The sequence below is a fragment of the Elgaria multicarinata genome, chromosome 5 (assembly GCF_023053635.1).
Source record: "Elgaria multicarinata webbii isolate HBS135686 ecotype San Diego chromosome 5, rElgMul1.1.pri, whole genome shotgun sequence".
NCBI lineage: Eukaryota > Metazoa > Chordata > Lepidosauria > Squamata > Anguidae > Elgaria > Elgaria multicarinata.
Genome location: NC_086175.1, coordinates 20,241,571 through 20,254,053, shown reverse-complemented (window position 1 = coordinate 20,254,053; position 12,483 = coordinate 20,241,571). Strand labels below are relative to the sequence as shown.

The window sequence follows — 12,483 nt, the reverse complement described above, 5'->3', positions numbered from 1 at the left end:
ATTCAGCTCTAAGTCTTCACAGTTCTGTTGCTAGCCCATTACTGCAAAAACAAACTCTTGTGGCACCATAAAATCTAACAAATGTATTAAGGCACAAGCTTTAATAGCTTAGATACTCATCTGATGAAATGGACTGTATCTCACCAAAGCTTATGCTATAATGCATCTGATGATTTTTAAAGTACCACAACGGTAGTTTTTACAGTCTTTTTTGGGGGGGGGGCTATGAAAGAACATGGCCTTTTCAGACAATCCCATAAGGCATTAGTTGTTCAAAGTCCTGAAATAATACTAGAACCTATCCATGAGCAGTGAAGGGAATATTTTTGCTTCAGGGGGAATATGGTGGGTGGTGGGGAGCAGAAATCTGCACTCTAGATAGAGGAAAATAAAGTAAGGTTAACTTATTAACCTCAGTTAAAGTCAGGGTATCTTTTCTTATTTTTCGAATGGAAGAATCGACATGTGTTGCTATTGTGGTAGAGTCACATCTGCTCTATGGGTGCCCTAACGCTAAATGAACCATAATCCAGAAAAGAACAATGACAGATTGGTAATGAGAGGAAAACAATTGCTTTTTTCCCAGCAGCTAAACAACTAAACCTTCAGACCTCTTCAGATCTGACACTCTATATTTATTTATTTATTTATATTATTGTTATGCCACTTAATATATTAAAATCCCTGAGTTGTTTACATTAAAATACTATATCACAATACAGAAACAAGATAAAAGTAATATATAATTAAAAACAGTTAAGAATATTTTAAAAGATTATGTTATCATCATAATAAAATAGGGTGTTAATAGAGTTTCACTTGTGAGGGAAAGCCTGTGTGAATAGGTGTGTTTTCAAGAGGCATTTAAAACTTGCCATCTGGAATCACATGTGGGAGCCAAACCATGGGTACACCACTGAGAAGGCCTGTTTATGCACCACTACCTGGTGGCATTCCATTGGCTGCGGAACAACCAGTAAGACTTCCGCAGAAGATCTCAGGGGTTGACTGGATAGATGTTACGGGAAAACGGTGAGCTAGGTATCCCGAGTCATTTAGACATCGAGTATTAACAGCAAAACCTTGGGCATGGCTCAGTAGCTAATATGCAGCCAGTTCTTTTAACACAGGCGTAATATGTGTATATCTAGATGCTCCAGTGAACACCCTAGCTGCTGAGTTCTGCACTAGCTTCAGCTTCCAAAGCAGGCACAAGGGCAGCCTCATGTAGAGTGCATTGCAGTAGTCTAACCTTAGACTACCAGTTCATGGATCACAGAGGCTAGGCTACCTTTAATCAGGAACGGGAGTAGTTGGTGGATCAGCCGAAACAGGTAATGGGCACTCTGAGCCATTGAAGTCATTTAGGTTTCTAGTGACAAAGATGGATCAAGAAGACTAAAGATTGTAATTTCAGTGCCAAGGAAAATATGATTGCTCACAATTAGATGCACTAGCTTGAGACAGTGGCGCTGGAATCTGCATCACACCACCCCAAATACTGATAATAATGGCAGGTTCTCTGCAGTACAACTTGCCATCTGGAAAAGCACATTGTTTCAAAGTCGTCTGATTTTCCACTGATTGAAACAGCTCTTCTAGTTAAAACATGCTGCAGGTGTAGAGTACAAGTAAGGAAGATGCTGGAGGGGGGGGGGAGGAAAGTGGATTGTAATATGGGCAGGAATATTGAATAGTTAAATAAGGGTAAAAAATTCTTATTTTGCTGAAAATGAAGTTATTATCTGGATAGTGCTGAAGAAGTGTTAATATTAGACATGTTCAGGATGTGAAACCTAATAGAGAAAATGTTTAGATATAGTTTATGGGAAAAGCTATAAAAAGTGTTACAAATAATCTTCAAAATGCTTTATAACACAGAATAAAAATATCAGCTTTATTCCAGATGGAATATGTAGGCAATTAAACTTTGGCCACGTAATGAGCTAAACAAACTCTCCAAATCCACAAAATAATATTGTGTTTGTTATTTGAAAGTAATGTGTGTGTGTGTGTGTGTGTGTGTGTGTGTATTTACATTTAACAGTATAGTATAGCCCTAAACAGCTTGGGACCTAAATACCCAAAAGAACACCTTTCCCCATACCAGCCTGCCAATGCCTTAAGATCTGCTGGAGACTCTCTTCAAAGAGAGAGACCCATTTTTGTTATTGCATGCCATTTGTGGTATTCCTTCCCTATAGAAGTGTCATTGGTGCTGAGGTGCCAGGTTAAAACATTTTTGTTTGCCTGGGCATTTTAGCTGGTTCGTTTCTCCTTTTATATTTTACTGCCCTTTAAATTGTTTTGCAATTGTATTTTTTATTTCATTTTATTTAAGGATTACATGTCCATTTGAGGGTTTTTTGTTTCGTACACCTCCCTGATATCTTTAAAGAACAGTTTAAAATAATACTAATACTAATATAAGAACAACAAAATCACAAGTGGTACAGGCAACAAAATGTTACACTGCGAAGTACTTCTGTTCAGGATTCCAGCCATACCCTCTTTTAGGACCCATTTCATTCCCATTCCTATCCAATTTTATTCCCGCCAAAAAATATTCAGTTAGCATTCCACGCTCACTGAGCATACTCAGGAGGGAACCAGAATAGAGTATTGTGGAGGAGGGCTTGCTTGACTGTATGGTGAAGGCAATCTACATTTTAATGGTTTTACATTAGAACAATCAAGCACACATAAATGATATATTAACTTAAAAAGATACTCCTACACACACATCACTTACCATAGAATTTGGGTTTTTTAAAAGTAAGAATTAATGCATCCATTGAAGTTGTTTTCGATATTTAAAATGAATTTTTATGCAAAAGGTATGACAGAAAAGGTAGCAGGGCAATTATGAGGATTATGAAAAAGCCATTAACTCTTGTTCAGCTATATAGAATAATGGGGTTTGAAAGAGTTGTTAGTTTATCGAATCAGATTGCCCCCTCTATGGCAAGACCCTCCAAACATCAACTCCCCTTTCCCCCAAATTAACCCATATTATCCAGATCACAGACTATGACAAACAGCAAGCAGGACCACGCATAGGGCACAATGCTAGAAGTGCCTGAAGAAGGAAGAGAAGCTGCAAGATGAGTCTAGCAAGCAAACCCAGCCAGACAGTACCAGGAGAGCCACAATCGACTAGCAATTGTCCGCAGAATGGATTTTCACAGATCTCCTTGTCACACACAAACTTCATAATGGGGGGACGACGACGACAACAATGTAGGGAATACATTTGCAAGCTGACATGGATTTTACCTTTGCTTCAATCGCCTTTTGGCTGTTGTAGGAACGTTTGCACCATATCCGTAGGAGAACAGAACTCTTTCTGCTTCATCTTCATTTTCTACTGTAGAAATACGAAACAGAGCTTCAGAAGAACATCTAGGAAAAAAGAGGACTGATACCTCTGAAGAGCTCTATCAATTTTATACATACATATGGTACAAATAAAATCATAACACAGTATAAACCACAATACTTCATTTTACATCAATGAAATAGCTTGATTTCAATAGCCACTTCAGTTAATTTGAGTTTGTTCATGAGAATCCTTCTTTTTCAAATATTTCAACTAAATATTAGATAGAAAGGAAGGCTGAGTATGCAAGGGGCCAAACTAGCAACAGCCAGCTGGTCTCGTACAAGTATTAAGGATTAGGGAGTAAATAATATAGAAATAAATATGGTAACAAATTAAGTCTTGGCGTATACTCAGTCAGTTAACTTAAAATAATATGTGGGAAGTCTCTGTACAGATGATGATAGCTCCTTATTTATTTACTACACTTTTAAATTTAAAACATGTTTATACTGCCCTTGATCCACTTTCGGGGTTCAGGGCAGTGTACAATAAATAATCATTGCAAGATGCAATAATCACACAATGTCAGAAGAATACGCAGCTCCAACTGACAGTTGACCTGGCACTGCAGAGCGGAAGGGCAGCACACTCTGGCCCAGGGCCAGCCCAAGACATGTTGCTGCCTGAGGCAAAGGACAAGATGGTGCCTCTCCCCATTCCATGTACTGAAGCTGACTAGATGGGCAGTTGAATTTTATTTCAACTAGCTGTACCCGGCATAACATACGCCGTTGTAGCACATCTTAAAGTTCATTAATTAAATATCATCACGGGGGCACGGGCTGCTTGGAGGCTGCCGATACAGCGCCGTCTGGCAGACCTGGGGGGCAGGGAGGTCAGAGGGAGGGGGAGCAGGTGTCTCCCTCTCCCCGGGGTTCCTGACAAGCCTTGGGCCGTCCGCCCAGCTTGCATAAGATTAGGCCGGGGCCTCGGCTCGCAGCAGGCGAGCGACCTCCCACCCGGCCACTGGTGGATTTTTGAAGGGTGATTTTTTGGGGAGTGACTTTCTTTTCCTTTCTCCCCTCTCTCCTTTCCTCTCCTTCACCCCCTCAACCCCCACTCGCTCCCTCCCTCCTGTCCCCCACAAAACTGTCTTTCTTCCCCCACAAATAACCCAGCAGCTCTGCCTCGCGCTTACCCTAAAGGTCTGACCACAACCAGCCAAGCTCACCAAACTCCTTTGCATTGCATGGGACTCAGGCAGCCTGAGGAGAGCACATGCGCCTTTCCTTGCTGTTGTTCCTCTTCTACGCATCTGCAGGCGCAATAAGGTGAGTCACGGTGAGTGACTCAGATGAGCCTGTGGAAGAGCAGTGATGCTCTGGGAAAGGCGCTAGATTGATGCGCCTTTTTCTCTGCTGCCACCGCTCCATTGAGCAGGCTCAAGGCACCATTTTGGAGGTCAGAATTTCTCCGGCCAGCTGGACCAGGAATCCGGGATTCTTGCCCAGCTGGTTGGGACATTTCAGAATCTCCTGGAAATCGGGACATTCCCGGTTTTCCGGGACGTATGGCAACCCTATATCCGTGTAGCTGGTGTTCTACACCCTGCTCTCCAGAGGGGTTGGGGGAGCAACATCGTGCCCTTTGCAATAGTATGCAAATAATAAAAACAATTAGGTGGAAAGTTTAAACGTCTCACAGCAATATCAGTGTGCTGTTAGAACTGCTCCCCTTTAAAGAGCTATTCATTAATGAAATACATAAATAATCTCTCTCCCCCCCCATCCGTCCCCCGTCCTATGATATAAAGGAGCAAACAAGCACTATTTAGCCCTGGAAGCGAGTGTTCTTTTTTCCTGGCAGCCTATGCAACAGCATAATTATACATGGTAAGGAGAATAATTATGAGCACAAAATGTACAGGACAAAATATTTTTGGCAAAAGGCCCTCAATTTGAATGCTCTCTCTCTCTCTCTCTCTCTCTCTCTCTCTCTCTCTGTGTGTGTGTGTGTGTGTGTGTATACATACACACACACACATACACACACATGCACAATCACTCTACAAGCTCTAGAGAACTCACTATAAGAACATAAATACAGCTTATTTCAATAAGCTTTTTGACAACAAAAGCTAACAGCATAGATACTAAACAAACTGAAGTGATATTTCTGAATATTCTCAACATGGTAAATACATATAAGCATACCACTGAAAAAGTTGCTAAATTTCTTAATCAGGCAATCCTTACCAGATCAGTTATGGTGGCAGGACTTCTTTTTGCTTCTAGTACAGAACTTTAAGGAGGCTTCATGCAATCACACTCTGTTTTAATTCCATGTATTTTAAATATTTATTATGTGTTTTCATACGTTTTATTGGTCTGTTGACCCTGCAAAATGGTTACTGTCGGACCCAAACCGTGAAAATTAAAGTTGCACCATGAATAAACGCCTTTCTGTAATCATTAAAATAAGTTCTGTTCATCTGTACACAGGACACACGCATGAATGAAATGTGTGCTATGATAATATCAGTACAAACGCCAAGTCTGGCAGAGACTGATTTCATAGAATATGGGCAATAAATAGAAGTCTGAAATAATTAAGGAGTCTTCCCGCTTAGAAAGACAGCTATTTTATACATGCATGCAAACAGCCACCCTGTGAGATGGCATTTCATTGTCCCATTTTATAAATGGGGACTGAGTCTGACCAAGTAATTTTGCCAAAACTACTGAGTGAAGTCATAGCTAAGTAGAAAATTTAAAACAGATTTTTTTAAGCTCCAAGTGTACTGCTCCCTTCATGCTAAGCCACTGGCTATCTTGCTGTGATTAAAACAAGTTTTCATTGATTGTTTGAAATCCAAGCAGTGTCAATGGGCCCGTTGAGAAGACACCTTAAACCATGGCTTTAACCACGGTGAATAAGGCCTTTTGCTTTATTCACTATGGTTAAAGCCATGGTTTAAGGTGTCTTCTGAACACAGCCTGGCTTTCTGGCTTAACCACCTTGGTTAAAGCCATGGTTTAAGGCGTCTTCTGAACGGGGCCACTGTCAGGGAAGGGCTGTAGTTCAGTAGTAGAGCACACATCTGAAATATGGAAGATCTGCTCCCAACCAGTAAAGTAGACAATATTGAGCTGGTTGGACCAATGGTCTGATCTGGAGTAAGAGCAGCTTCTTATGTTCATATTCTCTTCCCTATGTCCAGATAAAATTATACCATATTGCCACTGTAAGCATGCAAGTCCAACTCAGAAGAGGGAAATGGCTATTATCAATATGAATTCGCAAGAGACTGGAAGGAGGCTTCACTGAAGAAAATGGAGAGTAAGGGTGGGGGATGCTGGTTCACCGACTGCATTGGTTCGTCAAGGTGTCAAAGGAAGTGAGACACGGGGCTACCAGGAGCAGGGCCTTTTGTGCTGTGGCACCCTGGCTGTAGAAGGAGCTCCCTAGAGAGGTTCACCGGGCACCTACATTGTACTCTTGCTGGCACCAGGTCAAGAGCATTTTATTTCCCCAGTATTTTAGTAATTTACTATCCTAGTCTTTTAACTCAGCTGTTTTAAATCTCTGTTTTAAATCTATATTTTAAATCTTTGCATTGCTGCTCAATTTTATTCTGGTTGTGCTGTTGTGTTGTGGTTTTATATTGTGGTTTTAAGCTTCCATATATATTGCTGCACTTAAGTTTTTTATTTTAGTGAACCACCCAGAGAGCTTCAGCTATGGGGCGGTATAGAAATGAAATGAAATAAATAAATGTCAGAGCTAGCCACAGTACTAGGTGAAGTTCCTGGCTGGCTGAGGAATGCTGGGAGTTGTAGGACCTTTTTCTGTCTAAACATGTATAGAATTGCACCCTTAGTTGCATCAAGACTAGAATACTGCAATGTGCTCTTTGTGAGGCTGCCCTTGAAAATCATCCTGGAACTTCAGCTAGTGCAAAATGCTGCAGCGAGTCTTCTGAGTGGATTTTGTGCTATGGATCCTGTGAAAACACTGTTGATTCAACTGCAGTGGCTACTGATACCTTTCCGGTTCTATTCAAAGTGCTCACTCTAACCTTTAAAGCCCTAAATTGCCATTAATAATTAAAGGAGTGCATTCCCCAATATGAGCTTGCCTTTAGGATAATATGCAGAGGCCCTGCTGCGTGTCCCATCTTCATCCCAAGGTACAACTGTCCCTGACTGGGTCTGCTTTGTCGTGTCTGGACTGCAACCAGTGGGAGGGCTCAAGGCAAGATGCATGGAGCAGGAGTGTGTGTCGGCGTGTGTATGTATACAGATAGGAAAGGGTGACGAGTTCAAAACTTGTCTAATCTTACTTTGGTTATTGCCACATACATTTACACTTCTTATAACCTGCTCAAACCCTCTGGAATTGAGTAGAAAAAGCACACACACACAATCTAGAGATGCTCAAAGGTAGTTTCTGAACGGAAGGATCCCATCAGCCTCCCCACACCAGCCCTGAACCAATTATCAGAGCTCTGATAATGCTGATCAACAAGCTGGCAGACAGGAGAACAAGATGGCTGCCTGGGCAGAAACCGGTGTAGCCTCCCCTCCACAGTTCTATCTATCTGCACTCTTTGTCTGAGTAACACCATGCACATTCCCCACTCTTAGATGTGTGCACTTTGCTGTTCATGTTGACAGAAGGGGAAATTGTTTACTAGAAACTTATTTCCATCATAGTTTACCCTTCCTTGTTCATGGCAAATTAAGATATACGCATTTTGGGGGCTTTCCTCGTTTTACACTTCAACAGCCTCCATGTGAATTCTGCCAAGCAAATACGATGGAGGAAAAAAGAAAAATGCAGGTTGCTTACCTGTAACTGTAGTTCTTCGAGTGGTCATCTATGCATTCACACATATGGGCTTTGCGCCTGCGCAGAGACCAGACCGGAACCTTCTCTAGCTAAGTGGAACGTTTTTGGCGGGAACCCCTCCCCCACGCTACCGCGCATGTCCATGGGGTTCCCGCCCTTACCTCAGTTTACAGGAGTCCGACGTTGTGCCCCCATAAACATGAGAGTAAATAAAATAAGGTACATTCCACAATAAAACAGTGTCATTTGTAAGTCTCACACCACCAAGTGGGGATGGTGGGTGGGTTGTGTGAATGCATAGATGACCACTCGAAGAACTACAGTTACAGGTAAGCAACCTGCATTTCTTCTTCGTGGTCTCTATGCATCACACATATGGGCGAGTAGCAAGCTGACATACCTTTGGAGGTGGGTTGGTGCATCATCTGAAGATCTCTGAAAGCACTGTCCTCCCAAATGAGCAGTCCTGCCTCGCACGGGTGTCCAAACTGTAGTGCTTGACAAACGTGGATGGAGTGGACCACGTTGCGGCTCTACAGACTTCAGTCAGTGGAACACCTCTGGTGAAAGCCACCGACGTTGAAACAACTCTGGTAGAATGAGCTGTTACAGGTTTCACTAACTCTAATTTAGCAATAGAGTAGGCCAATTCTATTGTCTCCACTATCCAGCGTGAAAGTCGTTGGCAGGAGACAGGGAGTCCCTTAGAAGGCTCACCATAACAAATAAACAGTTGCTTTGTTTTTCTAAATGTCTCTGTCCTGTCTTTATAAAAAGCAAGAGCCCTTCTTACATCGAGAGTATGCAAGGAAGACTCAAGAGGTGTAGATGGATTGGGAAAGAAAGCAGGCAAAGTAATGTGCTGGGACAGATGAAAAGGTGACACTACCTTAGGTAGGAAGGCTGGGTCCGTGCGTAGCACAACCTTGTCCTTATGAAAAATAGTATACGGGACATCTATCCTAAGAGCTTTAAGCTCACTTGCACGTCTTGCCGATGTAATGGCTACTAAAAAGACAGTCTTTAAAGTAAGCAGCCTAAGGTCTGTCGACACCATGGGCTCGAAGGGCTTGCGTGTCAATGCTTGCAGCACAACTGACAGGCTCCAAGGCGGCACGATAGTCTTCACAGTCGGTATCGTGTTCTTCAGACCTTTCAGAAATTTCTTGGTTGTTGGATGGGTAAAAGGTGTAAAACCATCCACACCCCGGTGAAAAGATGTAATCGCAGCAAGGTGAACCCTGATGGATGCGAGCTTAAGTCCCTGCTGGAAAAGTGTCAATAAATAATTAAGGATGAAGGGTAAGTGGCAAGATTCTGGTGTTTGATCTTGTACTGAAGCAAAGTTCCGAAATCTTTGCCACTTTGCTGCATAAGTTTTCCTAGTGGAAGGCTTTAGTGCTGCCAATATAATGTGATCCACAGTCAAAGTTTTAGTTGCAGAGGAGGAGTGGTTGTTATCCTCCATGCAGTCATCTTGAGGGTCGACAGATCTGCGTGTCGAACCCTGCCCTGGTGTCGAGACAGTAGCTTCGGTGTCGACGGGAGCCTGATGTAATCCCCTCTCGATAACCGAAGAGCGTGTGAGAACCACGTCTGTCGAGGCCACTACGGCGTGATCAGGATGCAATCGGAGTTGTCCATCTGGATCTTGGCTATCACTCTTGTCAAAAGTGGAAAGGGAGGAAACATGTACAGGAGATTCCCTCTCCAAGTCCTGGTGAAAGCGTCTCCTAGAGAGCGCCTTCCTTTTCCTGCCCTGCTGCAAAACTTGGCGCAGACTGCGTTGTCCTCGGTAGCGAAGACATCGACAACAGGGCGGCCCCAGTACCGAAAAAGGCTTTCCCGCACTTCGACGTCGAGCTCCCACTCGTGGTCGACATGGAAGGATCTGCTGAGAGAGTCCGCAGTGACGTTTTCCTTGCCGGCTACATGGATCGCAGTCAGGTAAGTCCTTCTCTTTATGCACCAGTTCCATATCCTGAGTGCAGAACGGTTCAGGGGGTGTGATCTTGTTCCACCCTGCCTGTTGATGTATGCCACTACAGTAGTATTGTCTGTCGCGATCAAGACATTCTTGCCCTCGATCATCTGTGCAAATGCTTTTACTGCATTTTCTACTGCCAGGAGTTCGAGATGGTTGATGTGATGCTCCCTCTGTGATCGAGGCCAACGACCCTGAGAGGTTAAAGAGCTGCAATGGGCTCCCCATCCTTCTAAAGATGCATCCGTCGTGATCGTTACCGAAGGCGCGTCTTGTTGGAATGGAACGCCTTCGAGAAGAGTCGACATCGAGAACCACCATCTCAGGGATGCCCTCACCTGCTTCGGTATCGAAAGGTAAGTTCGTCGAGCATTGTGTCTGAGGTCGAAAGTCCTCAAAAACCAGGCCTGCAAGATCCTCATTCTGAGCCTTGCAAATCTGATGACCGCCGTAGTAGCTGCCATCAATCCTAACAGTCTCTGAATTGTCCATGCCGAAACCTTCCGGCGGCTCTCGGTATCGATGGCTAACTGCTGTAAGGTGTTCGCCCTGGTTGACGGTAAGTATGCCCTCCCGTCTCGAGAGGATAGGGTTACCCCTATGAAGTCCAATCTCTGCTGCGGAGTCAAAATGGACTTTTCGTGGTTGACCCACAGCCCCAACGAGTCCAACAGGTTGAGGGTGGTTAGTATATCCGACTGGAGCGCCTCGCTGCTGTCCGCTACGAGAAGCCAATCGTCCAGGTACGGATACACGTAAATGCCTTTCTGCCTTAGGTGAGCACATACCACCGCCATAACCTTCGTGAAGACCCTCGGCGCCGTGGCCAATCCGAACGGAAGAACGGTGAACTGGTACTGGGACGCTCCGATCGAAAACCGAAGGTAAGCTTGATGCGACTTCCTGATGGAAATGTGGAAGTACGCATCCTTCAGATCCACCACTGCAAACCAAACTCCTTTCTGTAGAAGCTGCAGAATTGAAGTAACCGTTGTCATACGGAACTTCCTCGGGGTGATGAACTTGTTCAGCTGTCTTAAGTCCATGATCGGTCGAAGACCTCCATCTTTCTTCGGGACCGTGAAGTAACGAGAGAAAAATCCCTGATTGAGTTCCTCTGCAGGTACGGGAGAGATGGCTCCCTTCGATAGTAAGGTCTGTACCTCGAGCAGCAGAGGAGGGGATGGAGTCGTTGCTTTCACGCCGGAAAAAGGAGGGAGGGCATCGAGCTCGATGGCATAGCCCGAGTTGATGATAGTGAGCACCCAGGAGTCTGTTGTTATTAACTCCCATTGATGGTAATGGGGTGCTAGGCGGTTCGCAAAAGGGGGTGGATCTGGAGCCGAGGAGTCAAACCCGCTGCTTCTTAGAGAAGTCGGGCTGACGCTTTTCCTGTTGGAAACGGCTCTGATAAGGCCGCTTCCTTTGAAGTTGTTGCTGCTGCTGCCTTGGTTGCTGGTATTGGGGCCGTTGTTGTTGTGGAGGAGGTCTTATCCATCTCTTCTGTCGGTATTGAGTCTGTGGAGGAGGAGCAGTAAACCTCATCTTTTTGGCTGTTGTTCTCGCCTTGTAGATAGAGTCCAGCGTCTCGTCGGTCTTTGTATTAAATAGACCTTCGCCATCGAATGGCATGCTCTCTATCCTCCCTTTCGTTTCTTGAGTAAGATTGGCTGATCTGAGCCAAGCGTGCCTCCTCAAAGAAATGGCCCCCATCATCGACTTTGAGTGGCAATCCACCTGATGTCGAGCGGTAGACAATTGCTGCCTTGCTATGGCTGTCGCTTCATTCTGGAATACTCTTGCGAGCTCCTTCTTATCCTCCGGAAGATGTTCGCATAGAGAACCCATCTTTTCCCAAAGGAAAATCTGATATCTCGCCATAGTTGCCTCGTACACCGATGCTCTGATGCCCAAAGATGAGGACGAGTAAACTCTCCTGCCAGTTTGGTCCAATTTCCTCCCCTCTCTATCGACAGGTGCAGAATGAGTCTTTTGTGACTGTCCCTGTGCCGATTCCACTACAATGGAATTCGGCTTAGGATGTTGAAGCAAAAATTGTGCATCCTCTTCCTTAACTTTATAGAGTGTCTCCAATCTCTTTGATGTTGCCTGTGTCACTGCAGGGGTTTTCCATGACAGTTGAGCCGTTTGTTTCAAGGCTTGAGGAACAGGAATGGCCAAACGTTGGTTCGTTGTCGACTGAAAGACATCATAAATTGGGTCGACTACCGATTCATCTGTTTCCTGTATGTCAAGTCCCAATGCTCTGGACATCCTAAGCATATGGTCCGAAAAACGAACCATATCGTCCGAAGGAGAGGACGGG

At 44.2% G+C, this 12,483-nt stretch overlaps 1 protein-coding gene across 1 annotated transcript in view; it reads right to left on the bottom strand.

Moving 5' to 3' along the window:
- Positions 1–12,483, bottom strand: part of PIBF1 (progesterone immunomodulatory binding factor 1) — a 132,210-nt gene that overhangs the window by 56,671 nt on the left and 63,056 nt on the right. The window contains exon 13 of the mRNA XM_063126002.1: positions 3,277–3,367. Coding sequence (XP_062982072.1) covers positions 3,277–3,367 — 91 coding nt within the window. The remainder of the gene's footprint in view (positions 1–3,276; positions 3,368–12,483) is intronic.